The sequence below is a fragment of the Plecotus auritus genome (assembly GCF_963455305.1).
Source record: "Plecotus auritus genome assembly, chromosome: 7".
Taxonomy (NCBI): Eukaryota; Metazoa; Chordata; class Mammalia; order Chiroptera; family Vespertilionidae; genus Plecotus; species Plecotus auritus.
The window spans coordinates 147,383,424-147,401,583 of NC_137774.1; the positions used below are offsets into that span (position 1 = coordinate 147,383,424).

An 18,160-nucleotide genomic window follows, 5' to 3' on the forward strand; every position below is an offset into this window, starting at 1 on the left:
GTAGACCTCAGGTGCAGTGGGCTGAAGCTCCTGTAGAAATAAGAAGCTGTTGCTCTGGCCAGTTTGCTCAGTGGTTAGAGCGTTGACCCACAGACCAAAGGGTTGCGGGTTCGAATCCCAATCAAGGGCACGTACCTCGGTTGCTGGTTCGTGCCCTGGTTGGGAGGCAACAAATTGATGTGTCTCTCTGATCTCTCTCTCTCTCTCTCTCTCTCTCTCTCTCTCTCTCCACATGAGGCTCTTCGGCCCCTTGAGTGTGCCTCTTCCACAAAATACCACGGTCTGGCAAGTCTATTTTGAAGTAGTGGCATTAGAAGAAGTTTAAGTTTAAAAATTTTGGCTCTCTCTCTCTCTCTCTCTCTCCCTCCCCCCTCTCCCTCTCTCCCTCTCTTTCCCTCTCTCTTCCCCTCTCTCCCCCTCTATCCTCCCTCCCTTCCACTCTTTCTAAAAAAATCAATGGAAAAATAGCCTCAGGTGAGTATTAAAAAAAAAGACACAAAGAAAGAAGCTGTTTTCCATGGTGAAGAGGGGGAACAGGGCAGAGAACTGAACACATTTTTTTTTTTCATTGCAAAGCCTTTCCTTGGTTGCTTAGCCTGCATTCTGCTTCTGTGAGAGACACAGAGGAACCCACAAGGGCTTGCTGTGAAGATAAAGACTGGATGACAGGACCATAGAAGGGGATAAAGGGCCCTGTGAAACGGAGCCAGAAACAGTACGTTTGGGGGGAAGGGAGAAAACAGTGCTAGGAAACAGTATCAGAATTACCACCCAGGATAGTGACAGCATTTCTCAGTTCACTGGAGAGCAGCACAGTGCCGATTCAAACTGTCAGCATGAAATCTGAAGTGATTTTCAATGTTATGACATGTTTTACATGATGTGGTTGCTCTAGGAATGCATACCGATCCACTTGCCTCTTCTGCTCCAGACACGTGATTGTGGAAAGGTTTTCAGCAGCTTAAAGTTTACATTTTTCATCTCTATCCATTTCTTGCTCCTGGCTCATCATCACCCAGAGTGGCCTCACTTCCCATCTTTGGGACGTTTAATAGGCCCCTCAACAGGACAGTCCTGCCTTTGACAACAGAGTTTTTTTTCATTCTGCTGCTTTTTTAGCTTCATCCAAACAGGAGCCAGTTGTGAAACCCAGAGGAAGTGTTAATGTTGCATAATTAGAACCAATGTTTCCAGAGTAGAAATGTTCAAGCAGTTCAAGAGGGACTGTTTGAAAAGACTTAATGAGAGAAAGAGAGAGAGAGAGAGAGAGAGAGAGAGAGAGAGAGAGAGAGAGAGGAGTTGTTTCCTCGGGTAGCATTATATGTAATCGCCACACAATAATGGTTTTAATGAAAAGTCATTAAGCTCATGTTTCATGAATAAAATGCTTATAGTGTAGGAATGTTCAAATCATTGCACTGAGTTGGGTTTTTAATTGTATTTTAGTTCAGAGTGTCGGATTGAATTGTCAAGGTAGTTTCATAACTTCATAAAAATTCCTTCCTTTTTGACACATTGACAGGACCAGGTGTCAGTAAGCTCAGGTGGGATTCTGGAGGCTGGCAGTGGGGAAGGGACAAAGCCAGACGGTGGGAGGAAGTGGGAGCTTGGCATGTCCTCAGCGTGCAACCAAGGATTAAAGTCAAGGCAGCACCCCTACCCCTCAGCAGAGCAGGAGGCAGGAATGGGTCAGCTGGGCATGGCCTGGGGGTGCCTCTGTGGCTCCAGGACAAGTGTCATGGGCAATCTGAAGTTGTGCAGCATCCGGGATGAAGCCACAGCCACACGTGCTGCTGAGCAGTGGCAGTGTGGCTGCTCCAAATGGAGAGGCTGTGAATGTAAGGGCCACATGAATTTTCAAATCTAGTGTGAAAAACAGGACAAAAGAGCGCAATAATTTCTATATTGATCACATGTTGAATTCTATTATTTGGCTATTATGTTATATTAAATATGTTATTAAAATATAATGCATCTGAAGAACCTACAACCAAGATTACTCTACCCAGCAAAGCTATCATTCAGAATTGAAGATCAGATAAAGAGCTTCACAGATAAGAAAAAGCTAAAGGAGTTTATCACAACCAAACCAGTATTATATGAAATGCTGAAAGGTATTCTTTAAGAAGAGGAAGAAGAAGAAAAAGGTAAAGATAAAAATTATGAATAACAAATACATATCTATCAACAAGTGAATCTAAAAATCAAGTGAATAAAATATCTGATGAACAGAATAATCTGGTGAATATAACAGAATCAGGGGCATAGAAAGGGCATGGACTGACAATCCTCGGGGGGAAAAGGGTGTGGGGGGTGCGGGAAGAGACTGGACAAAAATCATACACCTATGGATGAGGACGGGGTGGGGGAGTATAAGGGCATGGGGTGGGAACCGGGTGGAGGGGAGCTATGCGGCGGGGGGGGGGGGGGAAGAGGAACAACTGTAATAATCTGAACAATAAAGATTTAAAATATATGTATATATACTGTATCTGCTTATGTTTGCTTCTGGTTACCTTTTTACAATGTGGCTGACCAATTTTCAGATGACCGCTGCGGTGCACTCTCTTTCTAGGCCCGCCTCGGGGGTGAAGGGCCTGACTCCCTCACCCGACCTCATCACAGAGCATGCTTTCAGCTACGGTGACTTCTAAGTGACCAAAGGACAGTGTATACATCAGTGTGTTGACTGACTTGGGCCCCAGGACAAACTGCTGGTGCCACTGGGAGCCACCGGATGCCTCTTGGATTGTCCCCCAGTGGGGCTTGTAGCATCTCTCTGTTAACCTCCTTTGTCCCCATGGCCATCTTCCTGGAGCACCTGTTTTACCTGATAAGAACTCACAACATTAGAATCATACTGCAGGAACTGCAGCTGTGTCGTGGAAGCTAAAGCCAGGTTCCCACGGAATTTCAACATTAATGTCTGCGCTCCAAAAACGTTCTTGAAGTCAGAGTGCCCTGTGGACAGAATGAGTGCGGAGCGTCCTTGCAAGGTCATTTTCAGTGTGTTCCTGACTTCCTTCTCCAGCAGCCCTTCATCTCTCTGCTCCTCATCCATCTTTCCTCCTCCTTTGTCTCATCTCCCTTCTTCATCTATTTTAACTTCCCACCATTTTCCCCATGAAAAAACCTCTAAGAATCGATCATCCCAAATCCACTACAGACTATTTTTGTCTTGTGAAAAAAACATGCAGGAAGCCCCCTCCTTTCTGTCCCTTTCTTTAAAAAAAAAAAAAAGGTTTCAGAGGAAGGGAGATGGAGAGAGAGGGAGAGAAACATCAATGATGGGAGAGAATCATTGATTGGTTGCCTCCTGCTTGCCCCCCACTGGGGATTGAGCCTGCAACCTGGGCATGTGCCCGATCTCCCTGACCAGGAATCAAACCGAGGCCTCCTGGTTCATAGGTCTACCAGCCGTGGGCAAACTACGGCCCGCGGGCCAGCCAGATCCAGCTGTTCTATCCGGTTCTCTTGCTCTCCCCTCCGCTCCTTTACTTTGAATTTATATTAGTTCACACAAACACTCCATCCATGCTTTTGTTCTGGCCCTCTGGTCCAGTTTAAGAACCCATTGTGGCCCTCGAGTCAAAAAGTTTGCCCACCCCTGGTCTAACCTCAGCCACTGAGCCACGCCAACTGGTCTCTGTCTCTTTCTTGTGGTTGGTCCTCAAGAGCGGTCGTTTGTCCTGTATAGAAATCTAATTTCTCATGGCTTCTCCTAGTGAGGTCTCTGTCACTCTGTGTGAAGAGTATTCATGGCGCCGCTATTCTTAATAACCAAGAAATGGAAATGACACAAGTTAGCCTCTGAGGAGGATGGACAGAGTGTTGTGTTTCATATCATGGGCTGTGCAGGCAGTGAGGAGGAAGAAGCAGGTGCAGCTCAGTGTGGATTCATAGACATCCATGTGCACATAATCACATCCATCAGACACAGCAGAGGACTCTGCTGTGTGACTGCATGTGTGGGTGGGGAGGCAAGGAAGGGCTTCCACCTTGAGGACAGTGATGGCTCATTGTGGGGAGAGGGAACTGGGACTACGGTGCATTAACCTGAGTGGTGGCTAACAGAGGAGGTATGCATCGATTTATGTACTTTTTTGATTCCATGACATGTCACAATAAAAGAGAAAAGGTAATTAACAGGGACAAAAATGGGGCTCTGAATTTAGCTCCTCACAGCCAAGCCTGTACAGTCAGGACATGAGCTCTCCCTGCCCCTTCATGCAGGAGCCACTTCCTATGTTTATACAAATGGACACCCCTCCCTCCCCACCCCGAAGTCTGACTCTGCAGATGCCTCTTGTCCCACCTTTGTGCTCCTGGAGAAGGCTGAGCACCCAGGCCTGCATTCAGGGCTCAGGCCCTCCTGACCACAGCTGTCCATCTGGAAGGTGGCACTGCCGCCCTTGCCACCTGGGCTTTGTTTTGCCTGGGCTGATGGCTCTCTCTCGAGCCCTCTCTCAGGGGTGGTGTCAGCTGGGCTCCCCCCTGAGCTCAGCAAACAGGTCACATTCTTAACTGAGGGGGTGTTCAAAATACACAGCAAAGGTTCCATTTCTGCCACCCCTCCCTCCACATTAAGTGCTTGGGATTTTGGGAGGGAGAACAGGTGCTGCCCTCCTGGAGCCAAAGTCCGAGACGGGGAGGCAGACGTTAGTCAGACAACAACAGAAATAATGTGCAAAATTACACCAAGGCCAGTGCCCCTGCAGCAGACTGGTTCGGGGGCTGGGGAGGGGTACTTTGCAGAGACCTTCAGCTGAGACCTGCAGTTGGGTGAGGGCATGGATGGGGAGAGGGCACTCTGGACAGCGGGAACAGCCTATGCAAAGTCCCCGTGTCACAGAGTGTGGCTGGTCTGCAGGCTCTGTGAGCCCTTCCAGTCGTTTCCTCCCCCTCATGCTCCACTAAAGGCAGCCGAAGTTGGCAGGACCAGCAACTCAGACCTGACTTTAGGGCAGTAAACAAACTTCTGTAGGAATGGGAGGTGGCTCATCGCCTGTCTCTGCTCTTCAGACCTGGCTGATGTGCCCTGGCCCGGGCCTGCAGCATCTGAGCCCACAGCACAGTTTCATTTACACAGGCCTCTCTGTCCTCCAGGCAGGTCTGCCCATGGGGTGAGACACAGAAGGCCCTGCTCTGAAATTACTCACATTCCAGGGCGGGCAGGGCCTGAGTCTCCCTTTGTGTTCTGCGGCCCAATTCTATCAGAGTGAAATCCTGTGTATAAAGGAATCGGTGTGGGCAGCCACAGCAGACTGCTCCCCATCTCCCACCGAGCTCCCTGGAGGGGCCATGGGTGTGCAGGACTAGAACAGGTGGCTCTTCTAAACCTTTTCATAAGGTTTGGTTTTCACTATTTCTGAACTGAAAACAATTTTAATTCATATGCTCCATGATTTACTGCTCGTGATTGAGAGGTATAGTTCCTTTTTGTTTCTCAGAAGAATTAGACATGATAAAACGTCTAATTAACATGTTAAAACGTTTTGTCACACTAAAATTTATCTCATTGGTTTTAGAGTTTTAATATTTAAATGTAAAATACCAACAGTTTGAGAATAATTATTTAAACATCACAGCAGCCCTGACCGGTTTGGCTCAGTGGATAGTGCGTTGGCCTGCGGACTGAAGGGTCCCAGGTTCGATTCCGGTCACGGGCATGTGCCTTGGTTGTGGGCACGTCCCCGGTGGAAGGTATGCAGGAGGCAGCTGATCGATGTTTCTCTCTCAGCGATGTTTCTACCTCTCTACCCCTCTCCCTTCCTCTCTGTAAAAAATCAATAAAATATATTTTTTTAAAAAACACAAAAAACATCACAGCAAAACTTGTAACAGGTGCCCCTCTTCCTGTATATCAGTGAGGCGTTCGCTGCTTCGGACAGGCATTGGCCCGGCATCTGTGTTTCCCGACTTTGTCCGCACTGAGCACATATTTAAGTGGTTTTTAAACAAGCATAATCGGGCAACGCAGGACATAAAGGGTTCCTCTCCGGGCTCCGTGTGTGCTGTGTGAAAAGTGTTCTCAGAGACACAAACCCTCTCACAGAACACCCACTGTGATCGGTGACCCATGAATGGGGTCAGGGGCCAGCACTGCCAGGGAGGCAAGGAAGGGCTTCCACCTGGAGGACAGTGATGGCTCACTGTGGGGAGAGGGAACTGGGACCACGGTGCACTCACCAAGACCAGGATCGCTGCGCTGCTGGGACCATGAGCAGCACTCCTATTTGTTTGTCAGAGGTGCTTTCTGTGGGAACATTCCTCTGGAAAACGAATATTTTCTGTTATTCTTTACTGTAACCTACCAGAACAACAAAGGATTGAAAAACATGAAATGAATATGCCACTTGTAAATTTAAGCGGTATCTGTGAAATAAAAAATATGAAAAAGAAATTCTATGAGAAAGTAAATAAAGGACAGAGTTCACAACAAATTTGGGTCATGGTTGCTCAACAATTCCCTTTAAGACTTCTGTATGCTCAACAGCAGAACCTAAATGCTCCGAAAGTAAAAGCCCAGCAGCAGCGTGGCCCACAGCCGCCAGTCTCACAGCTGTGTCACAAGGAGCCCCCCATTCCCAGGACTTCCTCTTCCTGCCACAGACAGCCAAGGGATAGCCAGGGTCATCTCCCCAAGGACAGCCCAACGCTATGCAGGCCATGTCCCCAGCCCCGCACCCCACCCCCATTCCGCTGGCAGCCACACTAGCCCTTTGTAGCCCCACAATACACTGTGTCCATTCTGCCTCCTGGCCTCTGAGCGGTGAGCCCCGAGGGCGGGCTCTCAGGCAGCAGGTGCACAGTTGAAGGTGCTGGGCCCCCAGGAGTCTCCCTCATCTCCTACTGTTTCTCTGGAGGCCAAGTCCATGGCCGCCCCGGGTGTGGGGGTAATGGGTGAGCAGCATTCACACTCACTCCTCAACACACTTCCCTCTGCTTGCTGCTCTCTGCATTTCCTTTATCGTGTGGGATAAACGGTTAAAAATTCATAGGACAGAGAGGGCCTGGGAGGAAAGGCATCTGAGGAAGGCTGGACCTGGATGGGGCTGGCACAGGCTGGGAGCAGGCGGCAGCTCCACAAAGCGCACCAAGCCCCCCACGGATTCCACGCAGGACTCTCCGCACCCGCGAGTGTGCACTGCTCCAAGACCACCCCCGTTTGTCAGGCGCTCGTCTATCGTGTCCTCCTCAGAACAACCAGTTGCACACGTAATTGCTGTCAGTGGCAGTATATTTCCCATCATAATCTCCAGTTAAAACTTAACTCATTAAAACTAAACTAGACGCTGGAGCAAATGCAGAATAGAATAAAAATGAGAAGCTGAAAAGCAGTTGGAGCCGGGAGCCCAGCCTTGGGCAGTTCCCACAGCGGAACTGGCGCCAACTTCCCGCACCCAGAAGAGCATTGCACGCAGCATACCGCAGCCGATCTCACCAGCCATAACACAGAACCCTCTTGGGATAAACCTCCGTGTGCTGTCATTCTAGTCACGATTTTATGCTTTAAGACTATGAGCATGTGTTGATAAACAGTCCAGAGAATTTGGGGTCTTTCTAGGGTTTACCTAAATACGGGCCACCATTCTGATCTTTTTGTAACTTGCTGGGTGTTTTTCACTCAGCATTGCCTTTGAGGCTTCTCTGTGTTCATTTATTTTACCTGCTGTGCTCCTTCGTGTAAGTGTCACAATTCGCTTTTCCTTTCCCAAGTTGATGGGCATTTAGGTGTCTCTCATGGGCCTCCCCAGTGCGGTAGTGAGGACTTGGTCCCTCCCGGCTCTGCCCCTTCAGGGGACTTGATAAATGTGAAGTTTCATGGTCAGTCAACAACACTCAGCAAACAGCAAACAGCAAACACTTGGGATTGTTAGACCTTAATATTTTAAACCATTATATATTTTATCTTTATATTTTATAGAAAAATTTTAAACTTTAAATATTTTTAGGCCTTAAATACTTTTCCAAAGGACAGGTTTAAAATGAGAATTTGTTTACACTTGCTTTTTTTTTAATTACGGGAAAGATTAAACATTTTTTAGTGATCATTAGAGTTTAGTCTTTTGAAATGCTGATTCATAACCTTTGCCAAATATCCCATTAGGCTCTATGGTTGTTGTTGTTGTTAGTTTTTAGGAACTCATTATATATTCTGGAATCTGGTCATTAACTGGTTATAAGAGTTTCAAACGTTTCCCATTTTGTGGCTTATTTTTTAAATTTATCAGCCAGCAGTATGAAACTTTAATGTAGTCACATATGTCAATCGTTTTACTTATATTTTGTGGTTTGTGCATCTCATTTATTAAATACTTCCCTATCCCAACTTCATAATGGTCATTTTTTTAATTTTAAGATTTTTTTTTTATATTTAGTTCTTTGATCTACTTGCAACTTATTTTTATTGAGGTAAAATTTATATAGCGTACAAGGTAACCATTTTAACCATTTTAAAGTATGCAATCTAGTGGTATTTAGTACATTCACAATGTTATGTAACCATAACCACCATCACTATCGAGTTCCATCAGTTTCATTAACCCAAAAGGAAACTTTGTACCAAGCAGGCACTCACTACCCCTTAGGCCCTCTCCCCAGCCCTTGGCAAATAATTGTTTACTTTCTATCTCTATGGATTTATCTACTCTAGATAGTTCCTATAAATAGAACCATACAAATATGTGCCTTTTGTGTCTGGCTTCTTAGAGTTGGCAAAATATTTTTAAGGCTCATCCATGTTGTAGCATGTGTCAAAACTTTATTCCTTCCTATGGCTAAATAATATTCCCTCATAAGTGGCATTTTGTTTATTCGTTGATCTGGGGATACATTCTGCATTGGTTCTACCTTTTGGTGCCTGTAAACAGTGCTGCTGTGAACATTTGTGTATAAATTTTTGTGTGAACTTATATTTTCACTTCTCTTGGACATACACCTAGGAATAGAATTGCTTGGTTAATGGTAGCTCTATGTTTAACTTTTTGAGGAAATAAAAAACTGTAAAATTAACCATTTTACATTCCCAAGAGCAATATAGGATTCCAATTTCTCCATATCCTCACTTACACTTACTATTTTCCTCTTTTTATTACAGCCATCCTAGTGGGTGTGAAATGATGTCTCATTGTGGTTTTGATTTATATTTCCCAGTGACTAATGACGCTGAACATCTTTTCATGAGCTTGTTGAACATCCGTATTAGTTCTTTGAAGAAATGTTTATTTCAGTCCTTTGCCCATTGTTCAATTGGATTGTTTGTCTCTCTGATGAGTTTTAGTTCTTTATATATTCTAGATTTTTAAAAAAAATATGCTTTTATTGATTTCAGAGAGAAGAAGGGAGAGGGAAAGAAACATCAGTGATGAGAGAGAATCATCAATCAGCCACCTCCTGCACACCCCCCACGGGGGAGTGAGCTTGAAACCTGGGCATGTGCCCCGACCTGGAATCGAACAGTGACCTCTTGGTTTACGGGTCGATGCTCAACCACTGAGTTACACCAGCTGGGCTATATATTCTGGATTTTAATCCCTTGTTGAATATATGACTCAAAAATAATTTGTCCTATTCTGTGTTGTCTTTTTACTTTCTTGATACAATCCCTTAATTCATAAAAGTTTTTAATTTTTATGAAGTCCAATTTATGTATATTTTCTTCTGTTGCATGTGCTTTTGGTGTCACATCTAAGAAACCACTGCCAAATCCAAGGATATGAAGATTTTATCCCTATAATTTTTTCATAGGAATTTTATTGCTTTAGCACTTAGAGTTAGGTCTCTGACCCATTTTCAGTTAAATTGTAAAAGAATGAAGGGTCCAACTTCATTCTTTTGCATGTGGATATCCAGTTTTCCCACAACTATTTGTTGAAAAGACTGTCCTTTCCCCTTAAATGTTCTTGGAACCTTTGTTGAGAATCATTTAACCATATATGTGAGTGTTTATTTCTGGGCTGGTCTCTTTCATTGATTTATATCTCTGTCCTTGTGCCAGAACCACACTTTTAATTGCTGTAGTTTTGTGGTAAGTTTTGAATTCAGGTTGTGTGAGTCCTCCAACCTTGTTCTTTTTGTCAAGATTGTTTCTGCTATTAGGGGCCTCCTGCAATCCATGTGAATTTGAGAATCACCTTTTCAATTTTCATGAAAAAAGCTGTTGAAATTTTGATAGGAATTGTGCTGAATCTGTAGATCACTGTAGGTAGTATTGACATCTTGAAAAAGTTGTTTTCCTATCCATAAACACCATGTCTTTTCATTTATTTACATCTTTTTAAACTTCAACAATGTTTTGTAGTTTTCAGCATAAAAATCTTTCTCCTCCTTGATTAGATTTATTCCTAAGCTATTAATGCTTTTAGATGCTATTGTAAGTGGATTTATTTTCTTAATTTTTTTGAATTGTTCATTGCTGTTATATAGAAACACAACTGATTTGTATGTGTTGATCTTGTACACTGCAGCTTTGCTAAATTCATCCATTAGTTCTAGCAACTTTTTGGTGGGTTCTTTGGCATTTTTCTATGTATAGGATAATGTCACTGTGAACAGAGATAGTTTTACCCCTTTCTTTCCAACTTGAATGCCTTTTATTTCTTTCTGTTCCTCTAACAGCTCTGGCTAGAACTTCCAGTACAATGTTGAATAGCAGTGGTGAAAGCAGGCACCCTTGTCTTGTTCCTGATCTTAAGAAGAAAGCTTTCAGTCTTTCATCATTGTTTATGATGTTAACTGTCTTTTCCATAAATACTGTTTATCACATTAAAGAATTTTCTCTCTAATCCTAGTTTTCTGAGAGCTTTTATTATGAAAGGGTGTTGGATTTTTGAAATGCCTTTCCTGCATCCATTCAGATCATCATTCCTCGGCACACACACACACACACACACCCCGCCCCCCCATCATTCTGTTACTGAGAAGTATGAGATTAATTTTCCTATATTGAATTACCTTTGTATTTCTGGGATAAATCTCATTTGTTCATGGTGAATAATCCTTCCAATATGCTGTTGGAATCTATGTGTTAAATTTTTGTTGCATCTATACTCATCAGGGATATAGATCTGTAGTTTTCTTGTGTCTTTATCTGGGTTTGGTATCAGGGTAATGCTGGCCTCATAGAATGAATTAGGGAGTGTTCCCGCCTCTTCAATTTTTGGCATGTTCCCCAGCTAAGTCCTGGTCCTTTTTTCCTTCTGTTCGCACATTCCGTTTCCTCATCTCTTTACACACCTATGTGTAGATGCTTCCAGATCTGTATTTCCAACCTGACCTCTCCTCTCAGCACCAACCTCATTCAGTGACTAGTCCACTCTACAGGTTTAACAGGCATCTCAATGTTAATATGTCTTCTCCAAAACTTGCTTTTCCCCTACTCTCTCCTATATGAGTGACACTGACTTTCAGCTGCTAATGAGTCCCTGAATCCTTGAATTGCTGTCTTGGTGCTAATTCTCACCTGCAGACAGGAGAATCCACTGGAGCTAATTTATGCAGTAAGGGATGTAGTAGAAGATATTAGGGAGATTATAGCATCCACGGGAGGGTCAGGTAACAAGGAACAGCCAGAAACATCAACAACCTGGAGAAACACCTGACCATGCTGTGGGACTGTGTTAGAAAAATTCCCACTGCCCTGCTCCCTTCTGCTCAGCACCGTTGCTGCTGGGGACAGGACCTGAACTGCCCCAAACAAACCAAACACGTCTAATCACCATCTGCTGTGACAGCCACTACTTCCTGTGGCTCCTTCCACATCTTATGTGGTGCATGTCTTAGCAAAAACAGGCATATCTGTGACCTCAAACGCAATGACCCGGGGCATGTAGCTTTGCAGTCTCCAACTTCTGCAGGCAGGAGGGCACACTAGAGGTAGTGGGCATGGGTCATGCTCAGCTAATTTGAAATGCCTCCCAGTGTCCTCCTTGGCTTCTCTGTCCCTCCCTCTCCACAGCCGCTGTCAGCCTGTCCTCTCAGTGCTCTCTGCCTCTAAACATATCCTGCTTTGACCATTTCTCACAACCTCTGTCATCACCACTTTGATCAAGCCCTATCACTCTAACCAAGATTGTGGCAGTTGCTTCCTGACTGGACTCCCTGCCTCAACCATCTGTGGTCTCCACACTGCAGACAGGGGTGAGATATTTGGAATGTAAATCAGATAGTGTCACTTCCTTTCCAAACTCTCCCCACAGTGGTTTCCCACGACACTCAGAATAAAACAGAACCCATAACCACGACCTACTTATCCCTGCAGCCTTTCCAACCTTGTCTACTTCGAGTAGCCCTCATTCACCGCGCTCCTATTTACACCAGCTTGCCCCAAGCACACCAGATCCGTTCCCAGCCCAGGGCTTTGCACAAGCAGCTCCCTCACTTTCTTCCAGTCCCTGCACAGTCTTCTCTGCCTTGACCATCTGCTTTATCCAGATTTCTGTTCTCTGTTCATTGGTTTATTGTTTGTCTCCTCCAATTGGACCTGACCGGGGCTGTGCAGCGAATGGCCAAAAGTAGGTGACCAGTCAGTACCTTTTGAATAAATGAAACCATCTCAGTTGCCCAAGTTTTGGGAAAAACTTCTTGGAAAACATCCCTGACTTTATGGATATAGCAAGGAAGGAAACAGATCTCTAGATATTGTGACTGGAGACAGCACATGGAGGACTCCGGGGCCTGCCCTGTGCAGGTCCAGCTTTCCTCTGCACAACAGAGGTGTGGCAGGACAGGCTCCACCTGCAGGCCCCAGTCTCCAGTAAGAATGAGAGTCCAGCCCTGCCAGGTGGCTCAGTGATTGAGTGTTGACCTATGAACCAGGAGATCACGGTTGGATTCCTGGTCAGGGCACATGCCTGGGTGCGGGCTCAATCCCCAGTAGGGGGCGTGTAGGAGGCATCCCATCAGTGATTCTCACCATTGATGTTTCTATAAATATCTCTCCGTCTCCCTTCCTCTCTGAAATCAATAAAAATATATTTTAAAATTAAAAAGAAAAAAAAAGAATGAGAGTTCAGGACTGCACCTTGACCAGGCGTCGGGGTCACTGTTGACCTCCCCAGAAGTCAGCTTCCGGATCCTGGAGGAGCTGCTGAGGGACAAAGGCACCTGCTCTGGGGGTCAAGCCCCTTATTCTGGGACAAGGCCCAGAAGGCTCAATAGAGAAGCCCGTAAGCAATGTGCTCACTGGAACAGGAAGGGAAGGCCGGTCTGTCTACACTGGCAGCAATCTAAGTCCACTTTCTCTATCCTGGTGGAAATCGGGGGTCCAACTGTCTTCACTAGCCCATCTGTCTACACCACATCTGTCTACACTGGGGGAAACCAGGGTTCAATAGTCTTCACTGTTAGAAGTCAAGTGTCTGTTGGGTCTACACCGGCAGAAACCGGGTGCAGAGCCACGGTCTCTAGTCTGATAATAAGATGGCAAGTCCCGGAATCTTTGGGAGAACAAAGTAGAAGCAAATGCCCCCATCCCGCCTCCCCGCCCCCCAGCTCCAAGAGCAGGAGCCCGCGGGCCCCGCCCAGGTGAGAGCGCCAGGTCCGGGCACTGGCACTTAGGGTCCGCCCCGCACCCCGCTAAGCCCCTGGGTGGGTGGGAGGTCAGGCCCCGCCCGGCTCTGTACTGGGAGCCCGAGGGCGTGGCCCGCCCTCTCCTGGGAGCCGCGGGGTGCGGAGGTGTCAGACCCCGCCCCCGCCGGGGAGACCCCACGAGGTGAGGTTCCGCCCTCGGGGTCCGCCCACCGCTTCCGCCGCCGCGGCCGCAAGGGGTGGGGGCGCGGCCGGGAGGGTCCGCCTGGCGGACTGCGGGCCCCACTCCTGCCTCGGCTCCCGGCGGCGGCGGCCTCCGTGGGGACACTGGCCCCCGAGGCCGGACAAAGGCGGCACCGCCATGGCTCTGAGCGCAGACGGCTCCGGCGACAAGGGCTCGGGCGCCCAGGTAGGGGACCGGCCGCGGGGTGGGGAGCGGGTCCTGGGCGCCGCCACCGCAGGGGAGGAACCTTGGACTTTCCGGTCTTCGGAATACAGTTTAGCAAACTTTTCCCTTAACCTCATGAATATTTATGAGGAAAATATGCTTTCCAAGACGGCTTTGCGTTCCTGGGGTCCGGAGGGAGTGCAGGAGGAGGGGGTGTGAGACAAAAAGACGCTTGTGGGATTGCTGCCGAGGATGGGAATGCTCCCAAGTTACACATTAGCCCAAGCTGGCGGGACAAGCCAATGAACTAGGGTGCACCGAGGCACAGAATTTTTACTGAAAGAAATGCCAGGATTGGCTTTTAGGTTGGGAGGTCAGTTGATCTAAATAATGATCATTGACGAGTAAAACAAGACAGCCATTTCCAATTTGGAAAAGTGCGGTGGAAGCTGTGTGTATTGCCCCGCGTGAAATGCAAAAAGTGTGTCGGGTTTGTGCTTCCCTTTTTCCTGTGAAACGAGATTAAAGTGTTTCGGTAAAGTAATTACACTCGACTCCTGTTACCCAACAGCACTTTTACTTTAAAAGTTTAGTTGGTACTTTCGGGTATCTAATTAACAATTAAAACATATAATTCAAAATTAAATTAAATGTAGTTGAAACTGTGCATAATTAATGCCTTCCGAAATGGCTGTGCTGCACAGGCATCAGGCGCTGGGAGGAGGGTGAGCTGCTCAGCTTCATGTGGACAGAGTTCAAAGTGGACAGAAGTGAGGCAGGGTCTCTGGGTCAGGAGGAACTTTCCAGTCACTTTATGGGAAATGTTTGCTCTCTGAAACGTATTTGGAGGCGGAGATGTTCAACCGCTACACGTTTCCATTCACGGGATGGGATTCTATCTGCAGAGCTGGGCATCTGTAACCGGGACAACAAACCCACTTTTGCATCTGAGGTGGTGCCGTGTTTTGGAGTTTCTGTGCTGGGTCTAATCTGCAAATGTGCAAGGAGGCCTGGCTTGGGAGCAGAGTGAACTGTTCAGATGGGCCCCAGGGAACAGAGTCCTGACATTCCTGGTGGGTGGTGGGCCTGGATGCTGGATAACCTGTGGCTAGCAGGACAGCCCTCATGTTTGATTCCATTGCAGCTGTCTGGTGTGGGTCTAGTCCAAATGGCCTTGGTGAAGTGAAGACCTTTGTGTCTGTGGCATCTGTTAGTTCACGGTGGTGGTCTCACGTGAATACTTGTAAAAGATAAGGAAATGAAGTCGGCCTTGAATTTGAGCTAAGATGTGTGTTCACTGGTTGAATCATCCAACCCAACATAGGAGCCCCCTGGTCCCAGGATCTCAGTGTTTCTTTTTAGAGAATCATTCAAGCTCAGTTCACATGCCACTGCCTCCCTCCTTCCACACAAAACTAATGTGTCCTCTCTTTATGCTTGAACAAAAATACGAGTCATGTAGAGCAGGGGTGGGGAACGTCCAGCCCGAGGGCCAGGTACAGCCCGTGAAATCATTTGGTCTGGCCCTGCCAAGGCATTAAGGGTGAGTTAATAAAATGTTTGATCAAATATAGCTGGCTAATTTCTAACACATTGCGGACTAGTAGTTTTATTGCTAGCTTTACCCAGGTAAGTTTCTATTGAATGAGTACAAAAAATGTTTTACATAAATGTTAAAGGCATGCTTTAAAATTAAATACCCATTGCATTTTGAAGTTATTTATTACATGTTCTTACAAGCTAATATCTTTTTAAAGAATTCTCGTGATTGTCCACAAGCCCTTAGAACAGAAAATACGAGAATTCTCATCATCCGTCCGCAATGTGTTAAGTTGATAATTATGTATGGCTTGCAAATTAGGTTATAAATATCCAAATGGCCCTTGGCAGTAAAAAGGTTCCCCACCGCTGATGTAGCACCTGCTAGGCCTTAATAGCAGCCCACCCAGGTGGGATACCCATTCTTCAGATGGTGGAAAGCAAGGCTTTTTGTAGCCTTGTGTCTCCCAGCCAAGAAGCAGCCATGAAGCAGTGGGGTGACTGTTCAGTATTGAGCTCAGGGTTTCTGTGTCCAGTCCAGAATCTCTGGGGGTGGGGACTGAGGCTTCTTCACTGCATCCCTGGGCCGGGGCTCACTGGTCCAGCTGAGGAGAATGAACCCAGCACACTTCTAGGGGTGGGGAGTCAAGAGAGGAAGCTGGGGTGAGGAAGGTTGGGTGCAGAGCGTGGGCTGAGAGGTGCAAAGTCTTGTCCTACACGTGTTGATCCTGGGGTGCGTGGGGAATCTGGAGTTCTGTGAGGAGAAGGCATTCTACCTTCGCTATGTACCCTACAAAGGGCCAGGAGAACAGGTGCCTGTGGAGTGGGGAAGAGGCACCAGACCCCGACCTGGTGCCCAGAGAACAGGCCTGGGGTCTTAGAGATTGGATGTGCACCCGCATCCATCCTGGGTTAGCTGCCTGTCTTTGGCCAAGTAGTTCAGCCTCTCTGAGCTTCAGTCTATGCATTGTGTATAGGAAGAGCACATGGCCCCAGTACCTCTTGGAGCACCATAGGGTCTAATTTAAACATGGATCTGTAGATGCTTCTGGAAAGGAAACTCAGTTCATCATTTAGCTGAATGTCCTCAAGGTGAAAGCTGCCTCTGTCCTGATATCTGGGACAGCTTTCCAGGTGTCTCTGTTCACATCTGGGCCCAAATTCTCAAAAACAGAGCTTTCAGATACTTTTAGACAAGTGTCTGACCTAACAGAATTTTCCCCAACTCAGAAAATCAGATTGTGCAACAGATACTTTGTGGTGAATTTCTTTTACGTCACTTTAAAACTACTTATGTTTCTGAGACCGAGGAATGGGGTTAAATCTAATGCAACAACGGTTAGGAATTAACTAATTTCAAGTTCTGCACTAGAATTATTCAAGTCAGCTAGGTAATAAGTAGATGTACCTCACCTGCGCACAGCCCCCTGACCCAGGACCCCCAGTCCTGGTAGACATCGCCCTCACACCTCCCCCACCCAGCCCCTTTCCTGCTTGGTTTCTCCATTTGTGGGTCTCCTCCATATGAGGGTCTAAAATCACTGGTGTCTGGCTTTCCTTAATTGCTTGTCTCCCCAGTCTTTGTTTCATTCTCCTTGTTTCTCTGATGCCTGGAATAGTGCATGGCACACAGTAGTTGTCACATGATGGTGACCCTCCCCCCTCTTCTAAAGCCCACTTTCACTCTTCTGTTCCCCCAAATTTTTCTGGGCCACACAGATGCAGAGCCTGCCCTGTGGGACCTGAGGGAGCAGCCAGGGAAACCTTGTTTGTCTCCGGGATATAGTCAAAGCAGACCCAAGACAATTACAGAGAAAGGCTCAATAAACCCTGATGTGACGTAATGAGTGTGCTTTGTGTGTGTGTTTTGGGGGTGGGGATGATGGTGAACAGAGCAGAAAAGAAATGCCTGAATTAATTTCAAATGAATGGAAAGGGCAGCTGGGAGGATGACCCCTCCCTTCATTGTCAAGTGGAGGAGATGTGGTTTGGCTTAGTGGAAACTCTTTGACCTGTAATGAGCTGCGGCCATCAGGTGACTTAGCCTGGAGAGTGAAGGGGTTAGAATGAGTTTCTGAGAGCTCTTGACTCTGTCCCTGCTAGAATGAGACAAAGGGCAGTGTGGCGCAGAGGCAGTGGCTCAGAGGTTTGGATGTAGGCTGTGCTGCTGGAGGGGCCTGGGTTCAATCCTGGTTTCCCCATGAGTGGGTGTGCAGGCCAGCCCCTCAACTCACCATCTTTAGAATGGGGATGATAACAGCATTACAGTATGTTTAGAACAGCATCTGCAGTACTTGAAAAATGTCAGCTGATATTCTGTGATTCTGTAGTAGAGAGAGAGATTTTACTACAAATAAGAGGTAAAAAGGATTACGTTTTAATTTGTTGTCAAATCACTTAAGGAAAAATATTCAATGAAGTTATCTTCAAGGTATTTTTGTATTCAAAGATATCAACTGAGAAGAGGGATTATAACTGCAATTATGTACTGTTTCGAACAACATGATCATCGATTTTTTTAAAAAGAAATGTTTTGTGAAAGTGCCCAAATCAATAGGCCATGAACTCTACTTGGTTTCCCAGGTCTCAGAGCTTTTCTTCTGGGTAATTCAGAGACTAATCCGGTGTGACTCAGTGGTTGAGTGCTGACTTTTGAACCAGGAGGTCACAGTTGGATTCCCAGTCAGGGCACATGCCCGAGTT

At 46.4% G+C, this 18,160-nt stretch overlaps 1 protein-coding gene across 1 annotated transcript in view; it reads left to right on the top strand.

Moving 5' to 3' along the window:
- The first annotated feature begins 13,827 nt into the window (after positions 1-13,827).
- Positions 13,828-18,160, top strand: part of PLEKHG4B (pleckstrin homology and RhoGEF domain containing G4B) — a 76,031-nt gene continuing 71,698 nt past the window's right edge. The window contains exon 1 of the mRNA XM_080681132.1: positions 13,828-13,939. Coding sequence (XP_080537258.1) covers positions 13,892-13,939 — 48 coding nt within the window. The 5' untranslated portion in view covers positions 13,828-13,891. The remainder of the gene's footprint in view (positions 13,940-18,160) is intronic.